At 38.5% G+C, this 19,486-nt stretch overlaps 1 protein-coding gene across 2 annotated transcripts in view; it reads left to right on the top strand.

Moving 5' to 3' along the window:
* The window catches only part of Pgant6 (Polypeptide N-Acetylgalactosaminyltransferase 6), a 53,183-nt gene that overhangs the window by 29,462 nt on the left and 4,235 nt on the right, over positions 1 to 19,486 (top strand). For both annotated transcript variants that reach the window (XM_089857639.1, XM_089857631.1), the window contains exons 2-6: positions 13,529 to 13,776; positions 16,355 to 16,521; positions 17,654 to 17,839; positions 18,594 to 18,771; positions 19,041 to 19,269. In XM_089857639.1, the coding sequence (XP_089713765.1) occupies positions 16,368 to 16,521; positions 17,654 to 17,839; positions 18,594 to 18,771; positions 19,041 to 19,269 (747 nt within the window). In that variant the 5' untranslated portion in view covers positions 13,529 to 13,776; positions 16,355 to 16,367. The remainder of the gene's footprint in view (positions 1 to 13,528; positions 13,777 to 16,354; positions 16,522 to 17,653; positions 17,840 to 18,593; positions 18,772 to 19,040; positions 19,270 to 19,486) is intronic.

The following is a 19,486-nucleotide window of genomic DNA, read 5'->3' on the forward strand; positions in this document are numbered from 1 at the left end:
GTTTGGCTTCTTATTACCCATAATCCTTTTTTTTCTTGTCATAAACAGCAGAGTATATGCTATTTTTAAGGAGTGCACGTGAATTTTTACCATATCCTATTTTATTTAAAGGCTGTAAATTGAAGTAAGTCTAAAATTAAGTACTCCTATACCTTTGAACCTAACCTAAGCTAACCTAAGCCTAAGACACTATGAATAAATTAACTTCTACTATACCTTTGAACCTAACCTAAGCCTAAGACACTATGAATAAATTAACTTCTACTATACCTTTGAACCTAACCTAAGCCTAAGACACTATGAATAAATTAACTTCTACTATACCTTTGAACCTAACCTAAGCTAACCTAAGCCTAAGACACTATGAATAAATTAACTTCTACTATAGCTTTGAAGCTAAGCTAAAATAAGCTAACCTAACCTAAGCTAACTTAACCTAACCTAACCTAAGCTAAGCTAAGCTAAGCTAACCTAACCTAAGCCTAAGAGAATATGAATACTATTTGGACTCAAGTTGCTGTCTAATCCCAAGCTTCGCAAGTTTTCTCGCTTAGTTTCTTATTTAAAACTCTCTCTTTAAAGATGTCAGAGGGGCTTTAAATTTCCTATCGCACCAATATCAAATTCTTTGATCTTGCCGCGGCCGAAGCTGGTTGGGTCTTTTTAAAAATTGACAGTCCGTAAGAAATTCGAGGTGACGCCTTCATCTATATATTCTCTCGCTGTGTGCGACGAAGATTCTAATCTGTTTTGAAAAGAACCCGAGTCTATAAGATCCCCGGGAATTAAGTGTATACGCATTTTTGAGACCCGTCAATTATATATATATACGCGAGTTCCATCTTTAAGAAAGCTCCCCCCCCCCCCACTTTCACATTTGGTCCGCAATCTTGGACTCGATGGTCATCTCGATCTTTAATCGAGATTGACTTGATTCAACCGCCCCAATCGCGAGGACTCTCTATTTTTCCAAGAAAGTCTTAAATCTCGGATCGAATATCGTACAGTTTGTATATACTTTATAAAGGTCAAGAGTGGAATGAAGTTCAAAATATATCTGTCCTTCTGGCATTTAATATTTCACGCTTAAATATATATATTTGTTCAATCCTACATAAATATCGGTACAAATTAATGACCATATAGTGTATATAAATTACCCCGCGGTAACGTATTTGTACAGGACGAGCGATGATACCGCGTGTCCCTGATGGAGCTAGTGAAAGAAGATTGCATTTTTATCATCTTTACCTCGTTTTCGTGTTCACTATCATGGGAATAACGATGTATATAGCCAAGTAAATTTATTGGTACTGTAAATTCGACCGGAAATTAATGTATTGACGCTTCCCTTATTTCCTAAATTCCCCTTTGGAGGGCGCTCTATATGATGTCTTCTTTCCTTCGCGCTATTTTCCTAACCTCCATCATCCCCACGTGACTTGCAATGGCCCAATCGTAGGTACACTAACCACTATACCATCATCCTTAATTCTTTGCACTCCTTTATGTTAAGTAAGTTTGCAACAGTTTCAAAGCCGCAAACCTTTAAGGGATACGAAAGACGGACATTATCAAAGATTACGTAAGACGGTAATGCTTAATTTCCCTTTTAAAAATTATTAATGAGTTATTTTTATACATTTTAATGAAAATGCCGTACAAAATAGTTTTAGCGGGAAAAATAAATAAAGCGTGGTCCAAATTCCCCGCCTTTTTTTATACTGGCCCCTGGTGGGTTGCTTCTCCCTGAGCACCGCAGTGCTGCTAGTGAAAACATTTCTACAGGCGCTCGTAGAGTTAACCCGGGATTGTTTCACCCTGTTAGTTGTCTTCCCGTAAATGCTTGAAAACAGTCTTTTTTTGACAAATTGAAATTATTAATATTTAAATTCGGTTTTCAATTTAAAAAAGAAAAAGTTTTAACCCCTCTCTAAATATTTTAAACGAAATGCTTTTACCATATTTTATTTATTTTTACCGAATTCAAAATATTTGGTGTCAGTTCATCCCATCAGGAAAATGCAACGGCCGTAGCTCTAATATTTCTTATTCTTTATATACTAAGTCGTTGAATATTTAGATTGAAACCGCTCCCCGCTTTTCTGCATATAGATTTTTTGGAAGAGGTAATATAAACGAAATGAATGGACTTTCATTCAAACCCCTCCCTTCCAAAATCAAGGGGTCTGCTACTAAATACTATAATGTTCCCGTAATACTTTTGCAGAATTTCCGCCTAAAATTGTAAAGTTTCCAATCCCTCTGAATAGGAGGAGAGAGAACCCCCTTGCAGGGAAACTGAATATATCCTCCATTTCACTAAGCCTTGGTTAGCATCTTTGCATCGGAGCACGAATGCCATCCCTCTTATCCCAGTTTTTAATCTATAAGATTGAAAACTCTCCCTCCCCTCGCTCCCCTCTTGGCGCGTGCGAGGAAGAATTTCAATATTTTTATAGCGCGCGCGCGCTTTTCTATTTTGGCGGGAATCTAAATGATATAGGGAATTCCGACGGTCTCATTGATTTGCCATCCGTGTCTGTAAACATTCTTACCCCCAAAGAGCGCCCAATCTCAAAATCCTTAACGTATTTGCGTATTTTAAATTGAAGACAAATCTTAAAGGATTTTTTTAAATATATCTCGGATAATTCAAGATTAAATATTGAATTATCCATGAATTTAACTGGCTTCATAAATTTTCACTCTTTTCGTTGAGTTTTATTTGAACCGCTATTGTTTTCGACATGTGAGTGGTTGACAATAGAGTCGGTATTGAAACGTAATTGATTGGAAGGTTTGGCGAATTGATACACTCGTGTTAAACCCCGTTGACAAGGAAAAATAGTTTGTACATTTTTAAAGTAAGACGAGTCCCGTTCCCGTATATACACCTTTTCATTTTGAGTTGACTGACGCTCTAAGCTCTTTCTTGTCCTTTTTCCAATCTGTGTTCAATTCTCTTTGCGTAGACCATTTTTCTCGGAGGTGCGTGGTCTTTCTTTACGTCACCCTGTTGGTGGCGCTCGGAGGGAGAAGGTGGAGGGGAGAGGTCACGGGGGGGGGTTTAGTTTTGGCCAATGGTCAGACCATCTCGCGGAAAGGATTAAAATAAATCGCCTTTTCCGCGCCGTGAATCCATTCTTTCCATTCTTTCTATTCTTGCTGCCGCGTGCCAATGCCGTCTCGCGCTTGCTTTCATCCGAGAAACGAGGGGAAGGAAACTTTTATTATTCAAGAAAATATATGGATAAAAGATTCTTTAAAATTATAATACAAACTTGCTCGTTTAATTTTGCGTTAATTTCTTTCCACTTAGTTTCGCGTGAATAAAATTATTTAATTTAATTTATTTAATGATTTTCTTGTATAGAATTTTGACAATATAAATATTTCGTGATTAAGCCTAGTTATTAAAAGTATCCAACCCCTCGCTTTCATCCGCGCGCGCGCTCACTGACAGAAAATATCTCAGGCGCGCGAAAATCCGTTTTCTTTTTCTTTTTCCCGCCTTTTGCAGCACGTGGTTTTTGCTCTCGAAACTTTTCCACCTCGATCCTTTTTCTCCGGAGACGTTCTGAGAAAATTCCCTGGCACTTTCCAACTCCGTTTCGTCTTAAGAATGCAACGCCTATAAGCGTGACCACACTTAGATTTTTATCATAGCTAACGAGGACTTTCTCCGGTTGGCGCCGGCCCCTTTTTCCTTTTAAATGGCGGGCCGGGCCAGTTACTTTTTTCCCGAGCTTTTCTATACCTAATTGCTTATATGGTGCAGCGAATTCGAGACGGGGTTTCGCATATATAAATGTATATGCTCTTTTTACTTCTGTTACTGAGTACCACTTGAAGGCGGGAGGGGGGGGGGTCAAAAGGGGGTGCTGCTTCTCACTGTATATACCTCATTAAGCTTCTAAGATTTCTTCGCGCTTTCCATCCATGAGTTTCTTTGATTATCCAGTTTCCAGAATCGACTCTCTCTAGTTCCGGGTTCTTATTTAGAAAGTTTCCCGGAATATATTTAGTTAGAGAACGCCCGTTGCTATAGTTGTTATAAGTATGTGATTAAATATTCGGGTTAAGTCCGCGTCATTTCATATTCGTATACAGTCAAAGAAAAAAATCATTATTCTATTTTTTTCTTTGGTTTAATCTTGTCTAGACTTCATATATTTCTTTTTATATAATCTATTTATTCTTTCTTTCACTTATTTATGGTTTTTTCTACAGTGGACATAAGGAACACGCCCTACCCTATCGCATCTACATTTGTTAACCTTAAGTTGATAATAATCCAGAGATTTATTTATTTCCTCCTCGAGTTATTTTAAGAATTCGCTATCTTTCAGTTTAATGGTATTTTTGTCGAGAGAGAGAAAAAAAAACGTAATATCATTTATTCTTTTTATTTTATTAAATTAAAATCCCAAGGTTGTATAAAATTAATTTCCCTGTAGAATTATTAATTATACACCTTTTACCAGGAAATAATTTCATCTCGTATTCGTATTCATTTCGGCAGGTAATTTAATATTATTACGATTTTATTTATAATATCAAAATTGCTTATAAGAAGAAATTTAAACGGGTTTGGGCGTGGCTCTCCTTTTCCTATACACACACCGCGGTGGTGGCCAAAAAATCGTCCCTTGGTCAATTTATACCCGCAGTCATTGATTATACGTAAATACATACGCCTCAGAAATAAATCAAACCGAAATTATAAATAAATATAAATTAATTATATGGGAAAAGAAAATATCCCGTTAATAATAATTTTAATTAATAACTTCGCGTTAATTTACTTCAGTAGGCGCGTGTATGGGATGAACCGGACGTCGGTATATCATTAAATTTCTCTAGAATTAATTATTTATTATATTTATATATATTGCCGTTGAAATATAACGAAAGGGGATGAAGCGGCAGCCTTAATACTGAGATAGACCAATTCATTCAAAGCACGCGATAACCTTTCAACCGTACTTCATTCTCCGCGTGCACCAAAATTTAAAAATAACCTTGGCAAAGGTGAGAGCACCAGCGCGTGATTTCCATAATAATCAGGCGTGTCTCGCGCGGTCACTTTTACTTGACTATAACCGCGTTTTAAACTCTGGTTGAACCTGGCCTTTGATTACGGTGTCGAGTCTTATTGACTTAAGGGTAATCACGTACTAAGGATTGGGGGGGGGGGGGGGTTGCTGGCTCGTGCTCTCTTCACGAAGGCGTGGTTATTCATCATTGCTAATGACTTTAAACCTCGTTAATTATAAGGTTCGTTTGCGTGACTGCTTTTTGGCCGACTCATTTATTAGCGATTTCATAAGTCCCCCCTCCCAACCACCAATACATATTATTTTCTTTTCCTATGAAATTTAGTTAGTGTTTCTCGTTTCCAGGCTATTCAAGAGAAATTTGACCCTTGAACTCCGATACATCATAGTCCGGTACAGCTGCTATTGGTTTACGTCCATTTTAACGTCTATATATAAATTGTTTTTGAAATTTTTGAAGAAGTATATATGCAGGGTGTGTTGGATGGACTCGGTTTCCAAGTTTTGAACATTGGAGTGTTTTAGGGATGGGTGTCAAAGGTCACTGGACATTAAATAGGTAAAAGATGGTCAATTTTGATTATGGAAATTTTGAAAAATTGCTGCTGATACATTTTTTTCACGAAATATCTCTTTTCGAACAAAGTTTACTTAACATCCATTTCATTTTATCCGAAGTGCCATAGAAACAGTTTACTTTAGTCCCGATGGCATTGATAAAGAGTCCACTTCTCGAAAGAAATCCTCTTAAACTTAAGAGAAAAGTATAGAAATCGTTTCGCACCCTTCTAAGAAAAATGGAATATCCTTGGTACCTTCAAGTTGAAATAGAAATAAGCGTTATGATTTGAACGACCATGATTAAAACGAAAAGGGCTTTGCTGCATGGGCTTCCAAAAAGCGAACGCAATCAATTTATGGATAAGGGTGGGGGGGGGGTACTCTATAGATTCTTAAATTATTGTTATTACAAAGAACCCTTTCCTCTCTCTCTCTCTCGACGTTTCGCTCTTTTATCATCGACTTTTGAACAAAATTTGGTAGAAGGAAACTTGCTTCTTCAAATGATTGTAATTTTCTCAGATCGTGAAAAATGGTGTGGTTCTGATGAGCCATAATTTAACACTCCTTCCTGCCTCTTCTTGACAGACAGACACCACTTATATTCGAAACTGGGGCTTTTTACCGCGATCTAATTTATTAGTTAGAAGTTTCAGTTTTAACTATTTTATACTGAATTTAAGAGTTAGGGTTCCTTTATTGCTGATTATAAAACGTCTTGTAACTATATAAGCTCAGAGAATGTCAAAGTCTATAATGATGTAGGATTTGACTTGGTGTATTACAAGTGTCCAGTTGGTGGTGCATGGTCCTACGAAACTCCTTATTTGTCCTTGGACTATATCTTCAGTTCCTCACCTTTTTGACGTAACCAAAAGGCGCAGGCAACCTTCAGTATCGGGGGGACATACAAGGGGGTTGGTTAATACATTGCTATCCTTCTCTGTGCACTCTCGTGATACAAAAAGACTACTGCGCAGGCGCCAAAAAGCCAGATGGTCTATTACTCTTATACCGTTTCACACGTGTAAACATCTAGGAGCAACAATAACTATTTTTTTCTTATTCGTTACTGGGAGATAAGACTGGGAAGGTCGAATATGAATGCGGGTATTTACTTAAATGGTTTTAGACCAATTGCGCGCGCGCCAAGTATTTCGCGCCTAAATCTAGTTTCTTAAGTACGCGAGAATAATGGAAATTGAGGAGGAAAATTGCAGCGCGCGAGAATGTCTCGAGTTCTCCAGCGCAATCTTGGCGCGAACTGGATAGCGGGCGCGAGCGCGCTCGGATTGCAATTTCTGAAAGCACTTGGGAAACTTGGAATCAGCGGCGCTTATCTGATAACGAGCTTATACTCGCGAGAACAATTCGGGTCAAGCCTTTTCAGAGCCCCTCATTCCTATTACGCCGGGGCAGCCTGTCTTAGATTAGGCCTTAATACCTCCTTAGCTTGCTTAAGGTAATAATAAAAAAATAACTAAACATGGTAGGTAGGTATATAATCATCTAGGTGAAAAATCGAGCTCCTTCAACTAATGAAGGCGCGCAGACCTTCTTAACGCGGTGGTGTTCCAGTATTAATTTAATTCACCTTTTGATTCAGTTCAGTTCAGTTAATCCCCAAGCTGATGGTGGTGGGTTTAGTATAACTTATGATTAGACTTAACGTCAAGAAGTTTTACTGTTTTAACGAAATTAAACCCACTCTTTCTTAATCACTTAATGCGACTCTTCTAAAATTCTCTAATTAATACTTAGCGTTCTAAATACATCTTTGTGGCGTTCATTTATAAATCCGCCCTCTTCATTCGTCGATGAAAACTATCTATTTGCCTGCAGCGCTAAATATAACTCAATTTACGTATACGCGAGTTTTAGCAACAATGCGTTGTTTATCCTAGAAAGGAACACACACAGTAAAGGGGGGAAATTGTCGCGACAAAGGCAGCATGCATGCTCCTAAGTAATCATTCCCTTCCTCTCCCTATATAATTTCCACGCAGTTAGTTTCATTCCGCACCTCCTTTTAAAGCTTTAATCACCTAATAATATTTACTGGAAAATGGCGCGTAAGGTGAGGGGAAGTATAGGAAACTATTGAGGAATGTTTTGTTAAGCCTTGGCCAATCGGGAAGAGAGAGTAAAGTGACGAGAGTTGAAACCGGAACGTACGACTTGGAAATTAAACGATCTTAAATCTATAAATATTTCCCTTGTTTTACCTTGACGCGTCCGGCCGGGGTGTTAATGCTCAACGCCTCTAATGATCCTCCGCGTTACCTTCGTGTCTATGTGAACTACTTTCCTTATGTCTTGGTATAATTAGAATGGACTTTTGGGCGGGGACCGCTTCTATACATATATATTGCTCAATAAGGCTTACACGACAGAATTATACGCGAATCGCGTTAACAACTCGGGACGGCGCATGGTTTTGCGTTAAGTCTTTCCTTGTTTAGTCAGCGACGCTCTCGAAACTCGTGTATAATTTGACAGGCTCGAGATCATGCTAATATTTCGGGGAAGTGCAGCGTGATTGCGCCTGTGAAAATTACATAAGCCTGGTCCGCGTTTTAACAGACCTCGCAATGGTTTAAATAGTAAATAATGGTTAGGGTTTACTTAGTGAATAATGGTCAGGGTTTACTTAGTGAATAATGGTCAGGGTTTAGCTATTAGGCTTAGTGACGTAAAATACCTTTAATTATTAGTTAAATAATCGAAAATTAAGATACCGAGGAGCTATTCACTTTTAGGATCCATGTGCAACGATTACAGGTTATACATTTTTGTACAGGAGTGACTGTCCCCTCGTAAAATACATTTTCCCAGAAAAGGATATTACGGTTTCCAGGACACAAGCGAGCGCTTAATATATATATATTTTTTTTCTTGCTCGTTGGGGTTGACCGAAAAAATAAAAGTAGATCGGTTGATATATAAATATCTCTCTGTTGAATTTCCCTCGAGTCGAATATGAGGAATATATATTGGTCTGCCTCTGACAGATATAGTTCCTTCCCCCCCCCAATCCTTTGCCTTTGAAAAATGAAGTAGCTACTAGGATCGCCCTCCCCAAAGAATGGTCGAGTCATATCTTATCTGTTTGACAAAGTAGTCCAATGAATCGTTTCGCAGTTATACTTATCGATATCACTTTCAAATATAGAAATAAATAAATGTATATATACTTGATGGTGGTCAGAATGCATAGTCCGAAGAAAGATACTTCCGTTATAGACCTATATATAAAAAAGAAACCGTTATTTTGGGTCCCGAGCCAATTTCCACTCCCTTGGGCACATTTCTTTTACGATTTAGCTTCGTCTTTCAACAACAATGGGATATTTCTGCGAAGGTTATGTATTTGTAGAGATTGTACGGCCTAGGCTAGTTTTGAAATCGAGAATGACTCTGTCCCACGTGCATTTTTAATCGTGCGCGAGGAAACTTTGTGAAGATGCACGTGGGAATGCGTCAATCTTTCCCTAATCACGTGACGTAACTCTTGTTAATTTAAGCGCGTGGAATTTCCATATTCATTATTCAAAAACAAAGGCTTAACGAATAAGGAATTTTCTTTTTTTTTTCTTTTAATTTTAAAATTCCGCGCGCTTTATCAATTGATACGGTAATCACGTGATTATCTCTTAAGGACGCGAGCGAGTCATTATTAAGGCAGAGGACCGTCTTGTTTTTGTTTCTAGGCAATACAAAGAATGTGTTTGGCCAACCAAAGCGCAACCAACAGGCTAGTTCGGGCGCCATTCCGTCTATATGTCTCGAATAAGTATGATTTACAGATCCGCGCGTCCAGGCTTCTACCACCACCACCACCACCATAATGTAGCCTAGCTCCGTTAGGAATGGCGTCAGATCTATTTGCCCCCCTTCCCGCCATAAAAAAAACTGACGTACTTCTTCTCATCCTCCTTGTCTTCCTCTCCCACTCCCCCATCTTCATCTTTTCTTCTTATACTTCTTCCATCTTTTCTGAAACACGAGTACAGAATCGTGGAAGGAGAGTCAAGAAGAAGATCTATGTTGGCAGTGTCTTTCGGTTTGTTTGTACGTTCTATCCCGCTTCTTCTAGCATGGATCTTACAAATATTCCCTGTAGGAGATGCGAAAACTCCATGGGCTAGCGGTTACAATACAAAATTATGCAATGGTGTCAACCAATATTAGCAACGGAAATGACCATCAGGGTTATTTCTAGGATATCAAGGTTAATTATAAATTTAATTCCAGAACTTAAAGCTATGCGTGCAGGGGGATATATAAAACTTAGGATCTGTAATATTTCTCTTGTGGTATATCAAGGTCACTGTTTAAAGGTGGGCGCGTCATGGAGGAAGTAAGTGATTTCCTCTAACCTGATTGTATCTACTAATTTTGTAGCCAAAATAATTTACTTCTTTACTGGCCCTTTATGAAGAAAGTTTGTTACAATGTCCGTAGGATAAAAGACTACATCCGAAATTTATTTTTAGTCTACGCTGTTCCCTTTTTATGTACCTTGAAAGGTTTCTAGAGATGGTCTGTGAGTTATATCCATTGTATCCTTATCATTTTTCAACTAAACTTAAAAATAAAATAGAGGACCGGAAACAACGAGCAACGTGTATTCGGAAAGAGAAAAAACCGTCCGTATTTCTTATTTACGATGCGGAGAATAAAATGTATCGTAGTTTTTTTCTGGACGTAAATGCGTGGTTTGGGTTATCTGTACTTACCTAACCATACGCGAAAGAACTCTCGTGTATCCCGTCTAAATCCGTGATCATATCTTGCAACTGGAAAATCCTTCTCCAAGGCTTAAGAGATTAGAAACTATTTATATTTCAAAACTTTATTTAATAAAAAAATAACGTTAATGCATTCCAGGCAACGTTTCCCCATAAGGGTCAGTCATAGAGAATTATTAAAATAGGAGAAACAATGGATGCTCGTAAGGCCAAGCAGTGGGATGGTTTATTCTATTTACCTCTTTCATTGAGTTTCCACTCCTGACGATTTAAATCTCTTTGGATTGGTTAAACTTTTCATCCTATAAAATAAAAAAGTACAGGAAATTTTATTCCCAACCAAAACACATTGTTGTCATCTTAAGCTTATCTCGCCGCTTGTTTTGAAAGAAAAACACAGCGCGAGGATATTTTCCCCGTCTCTTCCATCTCTCTCTCACTCTTTCTTTTTGCTCCTGAGCTTCTTTTTTATCCGAAGGATGTTACACTTACACCTTTGTACTCCTTGGGGGGAAAACGCCCCTTAGGGAGTGAGCTATAGGTTACCGGTTCGTGACCAGAATTTTTGAGCTCCTTTTTGGGCCTCTTTAAACAAAAGAACGAGTGGGCCGGTGTTTTTCAGTCGAGAAATCCTTACAAAAGGACAGGTTTATGATGTTTTAGTCGTTTTCTGTCATCCTTTGCTTGGACATCCTTTGCATTGTTTATGAGAACTTAATGAATTTAGACTGAGATATTTATAGATATAATATTAAAAAAAGAACAAGGCACTTTAAGACTGAATATCTACCTTCTATTAAAATTACTTTGAAAATAATTAATAAACAAAGGATAATTTGGAAAACCAAATACAGAGAGGTGAAAATGATTTTTTTAGTTTAGTTTAGTTATTGGATAATCGTGCTTTTGCTTCATTATGAAAAGGAAAACGTTATTGGTCGAAGCAATCCCGGACTCTTTTTATTACATCCGTTTCCGGTAATTTTGTGTATGCGTATATACTAAATTAAACCATCTAGGTCTAGTTAATGGTTATTGGGTGGTGATGGTGGGGGGGGGGGGAATAAATAGTGATCGTTCGATAGGAGGGGACCTCTTGTTGAATATTATATTTCATGATTCCTTTCACGAGCGCTGAGAACACGCGCAGTTTGGCCTGGACCCTAGCTTAACGGGAACGGCGGAAGTTTCCGATTATATATTGCGTATCAAAAAGCCGAAGGGCGCGAGCGTTGCATGCTGGGAATTTATCCCGGCTATATGTTGTGTTGTGTGGGTGTGTATGTGGATCCATAGACAAAAAATATTATGCCCTTGGTAACGAGAGTAAGGGGATCTTTCATAAAGAAAATGTTACCTCGGGGTGTCCCGCGTATTATAATTTGTCTGCTGGAAGAAAAGGCCTATCCTAGTTTGTGCCTAATCAATGGCGACTCTCTTTATAGTGTATTCCCTGGTTTGGAAGCTTATTATATCCTCTCCCATATCAATCGCGGCCCATTCTTCTTCTCCTGGATCCAGGAGCCTTTCTCGCCGAGGCCTTTCATTCTTACTTTTTTTAAGACCGTATAAAGAAGGACTTCCTTTGTCGGTGTCTGACATAGACCGAGGGCTTAGGAGATCGACTCCCTTTTTAGTTCCTCTTGGTTGGTACCGGGGAATCGCAAATCCCCCGCCCGCCATATATACCTCCGGGCACCCTCTCCCTGTCCCTGAATTCGCTATACTACCCTTAAGGTCCTCCCTAGCGCGCCCTGATCCTGATGCCCTGAGAAAAAAGATGTATATATATATTTGAAGCGCCAGTTTTTGGTTACCACTGAATAAAGAGATAGCTGTGAATAACCTATTAATGTTAAGTAACGTTTAATTGTGGACGGTGTTGCCAAAAATAATTTGATGAGGGTACAATCATCATGATGGCGTCACCAGTTCAGTCATATCCTAAAGCTATAAGACCATTCGTAGCGCTGACTTAGTTTGCTTCAAATGGTAATGTTATAGGTCTACTTATGGTTTTTAAGGTTACTTATAATGGTATACCGAGACCGAACTCTAGTGCGCCCTCTCAAACTGGCGATTGAAGCCAGTTTTCCTTCTTCATCATCTTTACTTGTCAAAAACGACCGTTCCGTTAGTAACTTCGCTATAGTTTGTCCCACGTCATGCCACGTCAACCTCGATGACTTGGTCACAGTTCGATTGAAACGAATGCCACTTGAAACCGTTAAGTTTTTCGGACCGAATTTGAAACATCTGAAGAAGTTTACGATGTATGAAACGCAACGTAGTGTTAAGCGTTTTGAACGTGGTATAAATTTAAGTCTTAAAATTTTCGAGTTTTATTTAAAAGTTGAAATCTAATTATTTTATAAATCAAGTTCAACTTTTGCTTTAATATTTAGACATCTGATGAATATTTTTAATATGGTATAGAGAGAGGAGTCAAATAGATAAAAATAAAAAATTCTAAAACAAGTTTTGACGCAAAGTATCTTATGATATGCAAATTTTTTAAAAGGGATAAAAGATACGTCGGGGATCGCCAAATATTTAAATTCATTTTTTCAACGACTTGTTTTTTTTTCTCGCTCTTCTTTCTTAACCGCATTAAATTTTAAAGAGTGTTTTCCTTTCGTTCATTCCGCCACGTTTTGCATATTTTAAATATTTTGAAAAGAGAGAGAGACAGAGAGTTCGTAGTAAAACTGGATTAAAGTATTTTCATACTAAGGCAATGACCTCGCATTCGCCGTATATTCGGCAAGCAATTACTCGCCTAATCCCGAGCAATGCTAGTAGTAGTTTGCGTTGAAATTGCGTGTCAAAGCGAGCTTATTCTTGTGTTTGAGGGGGCCCTAGCTGATATTGAGTAATAGACGTTTTCAATGTAACAAAAAGGGGTAAGCAACCCTCAGTACTGGGACATACTATCGTGATACAAGACTACTACAGCGCAGGCGCCAAAAAGTGTGATGGAAGGCAAAGTTATACCCTCGTCTCTTTCCCTCTTATAGTTACATCGAAATGGTCTATTTTTGGGTCATACTTGTTGTTGTTATTGTTGATTTTTGTTTTTGTAAACAGCTTTGTCGGGGCGTGGTTTCAAATGACGACGACGAATCTAATGTTGGGTTTATGTTTATAATCTGACAGAAACAAGAGTCGGAAGTGGAAGAGAATGAAGTGGAGAACGAAAATGCGGGGAAGAAAGATTGGCATATTGCCGAACAAATTGAAGAGGAGTCCCAACGAAAGGGACCCGGCGAACAGGGTACAGCCTATTACGTCCCCACTACGTTGCAAAAGAAAAAGGATGAACTCTATAAGGTCAACGGCTTCAACGCGCTGGCCAGTGATTTCATCGCTCTCAATAGGTCACTACCGGATATAAGAAATTCCGGGTGAGAATTTCCCCTCTTATTACTTCCTAACTTTCCCCCGACTTTTATTTGCCTTTGATAGACGTTAAATATTTGTTAAACTGTTTTCAAACCTAAGAGCGAAAAAATACAAGATTTTTTATTTATTTTTCGGAAGTTTTTCAACGTATAAACAGGGTGTGTTCCAATAAAGGTGTGGTTTAGGACCAAATTAACTACAGTGGACAATCGATTTTGAGTCGAAAAGGACACAATCTAAACAAGTTATGAACAGTAGAATGTTTTACGGATGGCCCCTTAATTCGATTAGTATTTTCTTTCAATTTATTACTTAAATTTAAGGGTTTTATTTACTGTGAATAATGTCATCGGACGCTCCCTCCCTTTTTGGAGCATACCCTGTTTATATTTCCTCGCATGGTTCGAATCGGTCTTTGCAATTCCCTGGTGTTACACTGTAAAAGGCTTAAAGGTATTTTAGAGAGACCGAGTTGTCCAAGCCAAATCTTAAGTCTTAAAGAACACCTTCATCCATTTTCACATCCTTTTAGAGTCTTAGAAGAATCTGTCCAAGAAAAAAAAACCCGGTTTAGGGGGAAAAGCTTTTTTCTTTTTTCTTGGCGCCCTGAGAAATTGTCCATTAAAAACCACGAGCTCTTGTACCACTCGCGAGTAAATACATAGCATCTTCTCAAGGATAGGGTGAAAGTAATAAATTGGTACCTTACGTAGTGCCACGCACCAAGGCTTACCGGTAATGTTCAGAAATAGTTTTATATGGGGGCTTGGCTATCTTGGTTAGGTTCTATCTGATTTTCATTTTAAAAAACCGTATACCGTTGTTTGCCCAAAAATCATATTGACTCTCAAAAACGGATAAAAACTTGGGGGAACTTTCGAGGCCAATTTTATATTTTCTCCCTCTCTCCCCCCCTCTCTCTCTCATCGTTTCCCCATCTTCTTTTCTTTGGATTTATTTTAAAAATAAACTTTTTTCGTGGGTTTTAAATGTCAATATTGTATAAGCTTTCCTCTTTCCCTAAAGTATTTCCAACTTAAAAGCTATTTACTTATTTATTGGAATATTTTTAGAAGGGAATTACAATTGACACTTTTTCTAAAACGCTTGAAACAAGTTTGACGAGGGTAACTTTAAATTCTAAGCCTAACGAGCTAAACTAAGAAGTAACCAACAACGTTTTCAGTGGTGGAACGTTAAACTTGGAGATTTCTTTAATCAAAGGTCAAGAGGTGGCGGAATAACCTTTGACCTGGTGGTTCAAAGTTATTATCGACTTTTGATCGTGAAAGAAATCTCTAATATATATTTTTCCGATATCTGACTTTTAAGTTGTCACTCTAATACGTGTATTTCTTTTAACAATGAAGGGGGGGGATGAAAAAGAGTGGGATCCCTTTCTGGAGAAACGCGAGCTACGTACTCTTTTAATTAATGGTTATTTTTATCGTCGATATGTTTTTAACGAGTGTCGTCGAGCTGCTAAAAGTGACGGCGATTGACATTTTGAGAGGCTAGACTGGAAAAATCCCATTCTTCGCAACGCAAACCCACCAGAGACCCCCCAAAGCTCTCTCTCTCTCTCTCCCTCTCTCTCTCTCTCATCCTCAGTTGACTGCTTTATCTGTCTTCCCTTTCGCTCCATTGAATAGATCCCTTTTTATTTTCTACTTCCGGTTTTCCTCTATCGGATCTTTTTATCTGACCAAAGAGAGAGCGAGAGATACCACTCAAATGATGTATACCTATAGAAATGACAAGTAAAAATAACTTGTCAAGGTATTATTTCAAGACCTTTGTTGTACCGTTTATTAATTTCTCATCGTCGTTTATTGACATTTGGCAAACCCACAGAGGGAAGTGCATGGTGACTTTAATCTTATGTCACCACAACTAAACCTAACCTCATAGTAAAACTGCAAGGGGTAGCTCTTTCTCGATACATACAAAGATAATATTCAGTATACCCGGAAGTGAAGATGAAGGTTCCCAACCAAGGTCATTCTAAATTTAATATCAGAACTCATTGTTTGAACCAAGGCCCTCGGGATAAGCGGGTTCCCTTCCTTCGATATATCTGTTTGGCAAAATTTAACGAGGACGTCAAACCATCCAGGACAGAATCTCGTACGCAAAACCACTCGGAGGAAACTCGGGTTCTTACTCTCCCATCCCTTCATGATCACCGCTCGTGCAAAACTTGAAACTAACTTAGGGAAGCGAAGCCCTCGTTGTACAGAATGGCTTTGAAACTTTGTCAACAAATGATGGGGGAGATTTTAGACAATAGACCATCCAACTCAGCTCTTGTCTTATTTGGCAGATTAGAATCGTCTAAAACTAGAAGGCGAACGCCTAATACTACTCCTCTATCTCTTGCCAACGTCATACCAAACAAGATACACTCTTGTAAAATATTGGTGCAGCTTGAGCAGAGAGAGAGAGATGGTTAGTTAACTTAATTTGGGTAGCAGATTCGTGCGACATCCATTTTGGCAATCCAAGGATTCGCTTTACGAGATCGTCACGTTCCGGAAGGAGTTTGATTATAATAATCTTTTTTTTTTTTCGTTTCTAAAGATGCAAGTCCAAGATGTACTTGAGCGAATTACCAGTGGCCAGCGTAGTGGTTCCATTCCATAACGAACATTGGACTACTTTACTTCGAACGGTCATTAGCGTCATGAACCGGGCGCCGCAACAATTGCTCAAAGAGATTATACTCGTTGATGATTTTAGTACCAAAGGTAAGTAAAACGCTGCTAATTATCTCCCTTAAGTTAATTTTGCCGAAACCGCTGCCTGAAAAGGGGGCTGTTTTTTTTTGGTGCGAAAAAGGAAAACACTAATCATTCTTTAAACACGATTAAGGCCTTTTTTTTCTCGTGCACGCACTCGAGAATGTATTGCATTATCACGTGAATATGGAAAGATCTTATTCCTAAATAAAATTCGATATTAGAATTGGTTTAGTAGCCTCAGCGAAGGCTTTTGTTCGGCAATAATTTCTGTGGGAAATGCATGGAATACATTCATGTTTGCGCTGTTCAGTGGCTTCTAAATGTTAGAACAAAAACTTCTTTGTAAGCCCTGCCTCCCTCCTCGATCGCGTTCAACAATAAAAACCCACACGTTTCAAGAAAGAGCCAGTGAGTTTAGAAAGAATAGAGAAGGGGAGAGGGAAGTTACTATCAAAGATAGATTAGATTTACTAGTTGGTTTCCAAAGTTTTTGGGGCTGAACATTATAATATAGCATCTACTCTACTATAGTACCAACGTATATTGTAGTTTCAGGAAACTTTTTTCATTCTCCACATCTAACTTCCTCTCCCTCAGGGATGGATGGATGGAGAAACGCCGAGCTCCTTTTTACTTCTCGATCGTTTTTGGAATTCTTAAATAATCCTTTAGGGTACCCCCAGTAACTATTGAAGTGGCCATGCAACGTCATCATGGGTACCAATTCCGAAAACTGTTTTAACGCGATTCTCCAATAACAGAACTAAATTAAAATTAAATCGTTTCCTGTTACTTTCAGAGCCTCTAAATTTGTTTAGATTTCTAAAAACACAGAGTTTCTATTCCTCTTCTTGTAGTTATCATTATTATATAATTCTCTTTGGTCACGCTTATTTATTGGCCTATGTTTTGATTCTGTTAATAATTAGTTAATATTTTAAATAAGGAAATTATGCCTAGGCTTCGGGATTTTAATTGCCGTTAGACTTTCGCCTTCTCTTTTAAGTCGACCCTAAAGAGGATAATTTAAGGGTGGGCCAAAGATATAAAAAAGATGTTTTGCAAAAAAAGTAAAAGTTAATCCTTTTTTTTTCCTGCTTCTTCTTTGGGTGGACCTTTTCTTTGGGCGATGGTCCAGATTTTTTGAAGAAACCTTTGGAAGATTACGTTCGTAAACTGAAGATAGTGAAGATCGTACGTGCCAACAAGAGAGAGGGTCTAATTAGGGCCCGTCTTCTAGGGGCCAAGAAAGCCACCGGTGACGTCATCATTTTCTTAGATTCTCACACGGAAGCCAACGTTAATTGGCTACCTCCTTTACTTGGTAAGTTCTTCAACTTTTTTTACTTTACTTTGCCCTGGACGATTATAAAACTTGGGATTATTTTTGTTAAGCCTCGGTTTATGAGTGTATAAGAATTATATAGCTCATCAGAGAATTCACCCTTATTTTGGGATTATTTTAAACCCTTACATGTTGTTTTTTTTTATTATTTTTTTAATTAGTCTTAGGGGGAGGTTTCTTACGTTTAATTTGAGATTAAAATTTAATTCAAACATTTAAATTAACGTCACCAATCTTCCAATTTAACGCATTTTTGATTGGGAAAATTTTATATCTAAGTATATATATATAGGTATATACTCGATTCCGAGTGCATGGCGTGAAATTTTTCGCAATTAAATTTCGCTCATTAAAGATTGCGATGGAAACTTTTATATATGAAAATTTGGCAATAATATTTTGATGTCGGTGGCGGAAATCCAAAGTTAGCGAACCTAATAAAGCTTTTAAAGACTTAGGAGGTGAATTTCTCTAGAAAGACGATGGTAGAGTACGAGTATATAGAGTTACCCATTAAATTTCGCTTCGTTAGAGTCATTAAGGGGAAGTTCCCCCTTATTTGCCCCCGGGTGGTGGTGGTGGTGCACGCCTCGTTTTGTCCTTGGAAATATTCGGCGAACCGTTGATTCCTTTTAAGTTCAATTTTATCAGCTATTCAAGCGTTATTACCTTCGGAAGTTTTGTTAAGCAATTTTCTTTCAAAAGGAAACTTAACCACCGTTTGTTTTGTCAGAGCCGATCGCTTTGGATCGCAAAACGGTGGTTTGCCCTTTCATTGACGTCATCGATTACGAAACATTCGCGTACCGGGCCCAAGACGAGGGGGCCAGAGGGGCCTTTGATTGGGAACTTTATTATAAGCGGCTTCCTTTATTGCCCGAAGACTTGAAGCAACCCACGGAACCCTTTAAGTAAGTTTTAATACCAATTACCGTCTAAGGGGATACTCCCATCAGTTAGGTCCTTTTATGGATGAATGGTTTGCTTAGGTTAATTGACAAGTGCTTAAGTGAGTTCGACAAGTAAGCCACGGGTTTCCTTTGAACAAAAAGAAAACTGTATTTACATCATACTGGGGTTAATCTAGAACTCCGGTCTTCCTTGACAATTAAACATCTAGCGTGACCCAATGCGAGCTTACCTTTTGGGTTCTCTTCGTCTCGTTGTTGTTGTTGTTTAGGAGTCCGGTGATGGCTGGTGGTCTCTTCGCCATTGATTTAAAGTTCTTCTGGGAACTCGGTGGTTACGACGAGGGCTTGGACGTTTGGGGCGGCGAACAGTACGAACTCTCCTTCAAGATTTGGCAATGCGGAGGACAAATGGTCGACGCCCCTTGTTCCAGAATCGGACACATTTATCGTAAATACGCTCCTTTCCCCAATCCTGGCATCGGAGATTTCGTCGGAAGGGTAATAAAACATTTTCAACACAAACCCCCCCCCACCCCATTTCAACAACCTCAAAGTTCTACTAGCCTTATACGTAGTATCCCCCTGAACTGACTCTGTTGTAGCTTATAATGACCATTGTCCATCGTACCTGTAAAGGGGGGGGGGGATAAACCAATAGCTTGTATAATAGAATAATACCGAACACTCCGCGTGGGATGAATTAAAATCCGATTCT

The sequence above is a fragment of the Phalangium opilio genome, unplaced genomic scaffold, assembly GCF_054372755.1.
Source record: "Phalangium opilio isolate 3A_F unplaced genomic scaffold, DU_Popi_V2 ptg000011l_1, whole genome shotgun sequence".
In the NCBI taxonomy this organism is placed as follows: Eukaryota; Metazoa; Arthropoda; class Arachnida; order Opiliones; family Phalangiidae; genus Phalangium; species Phalangium opilio.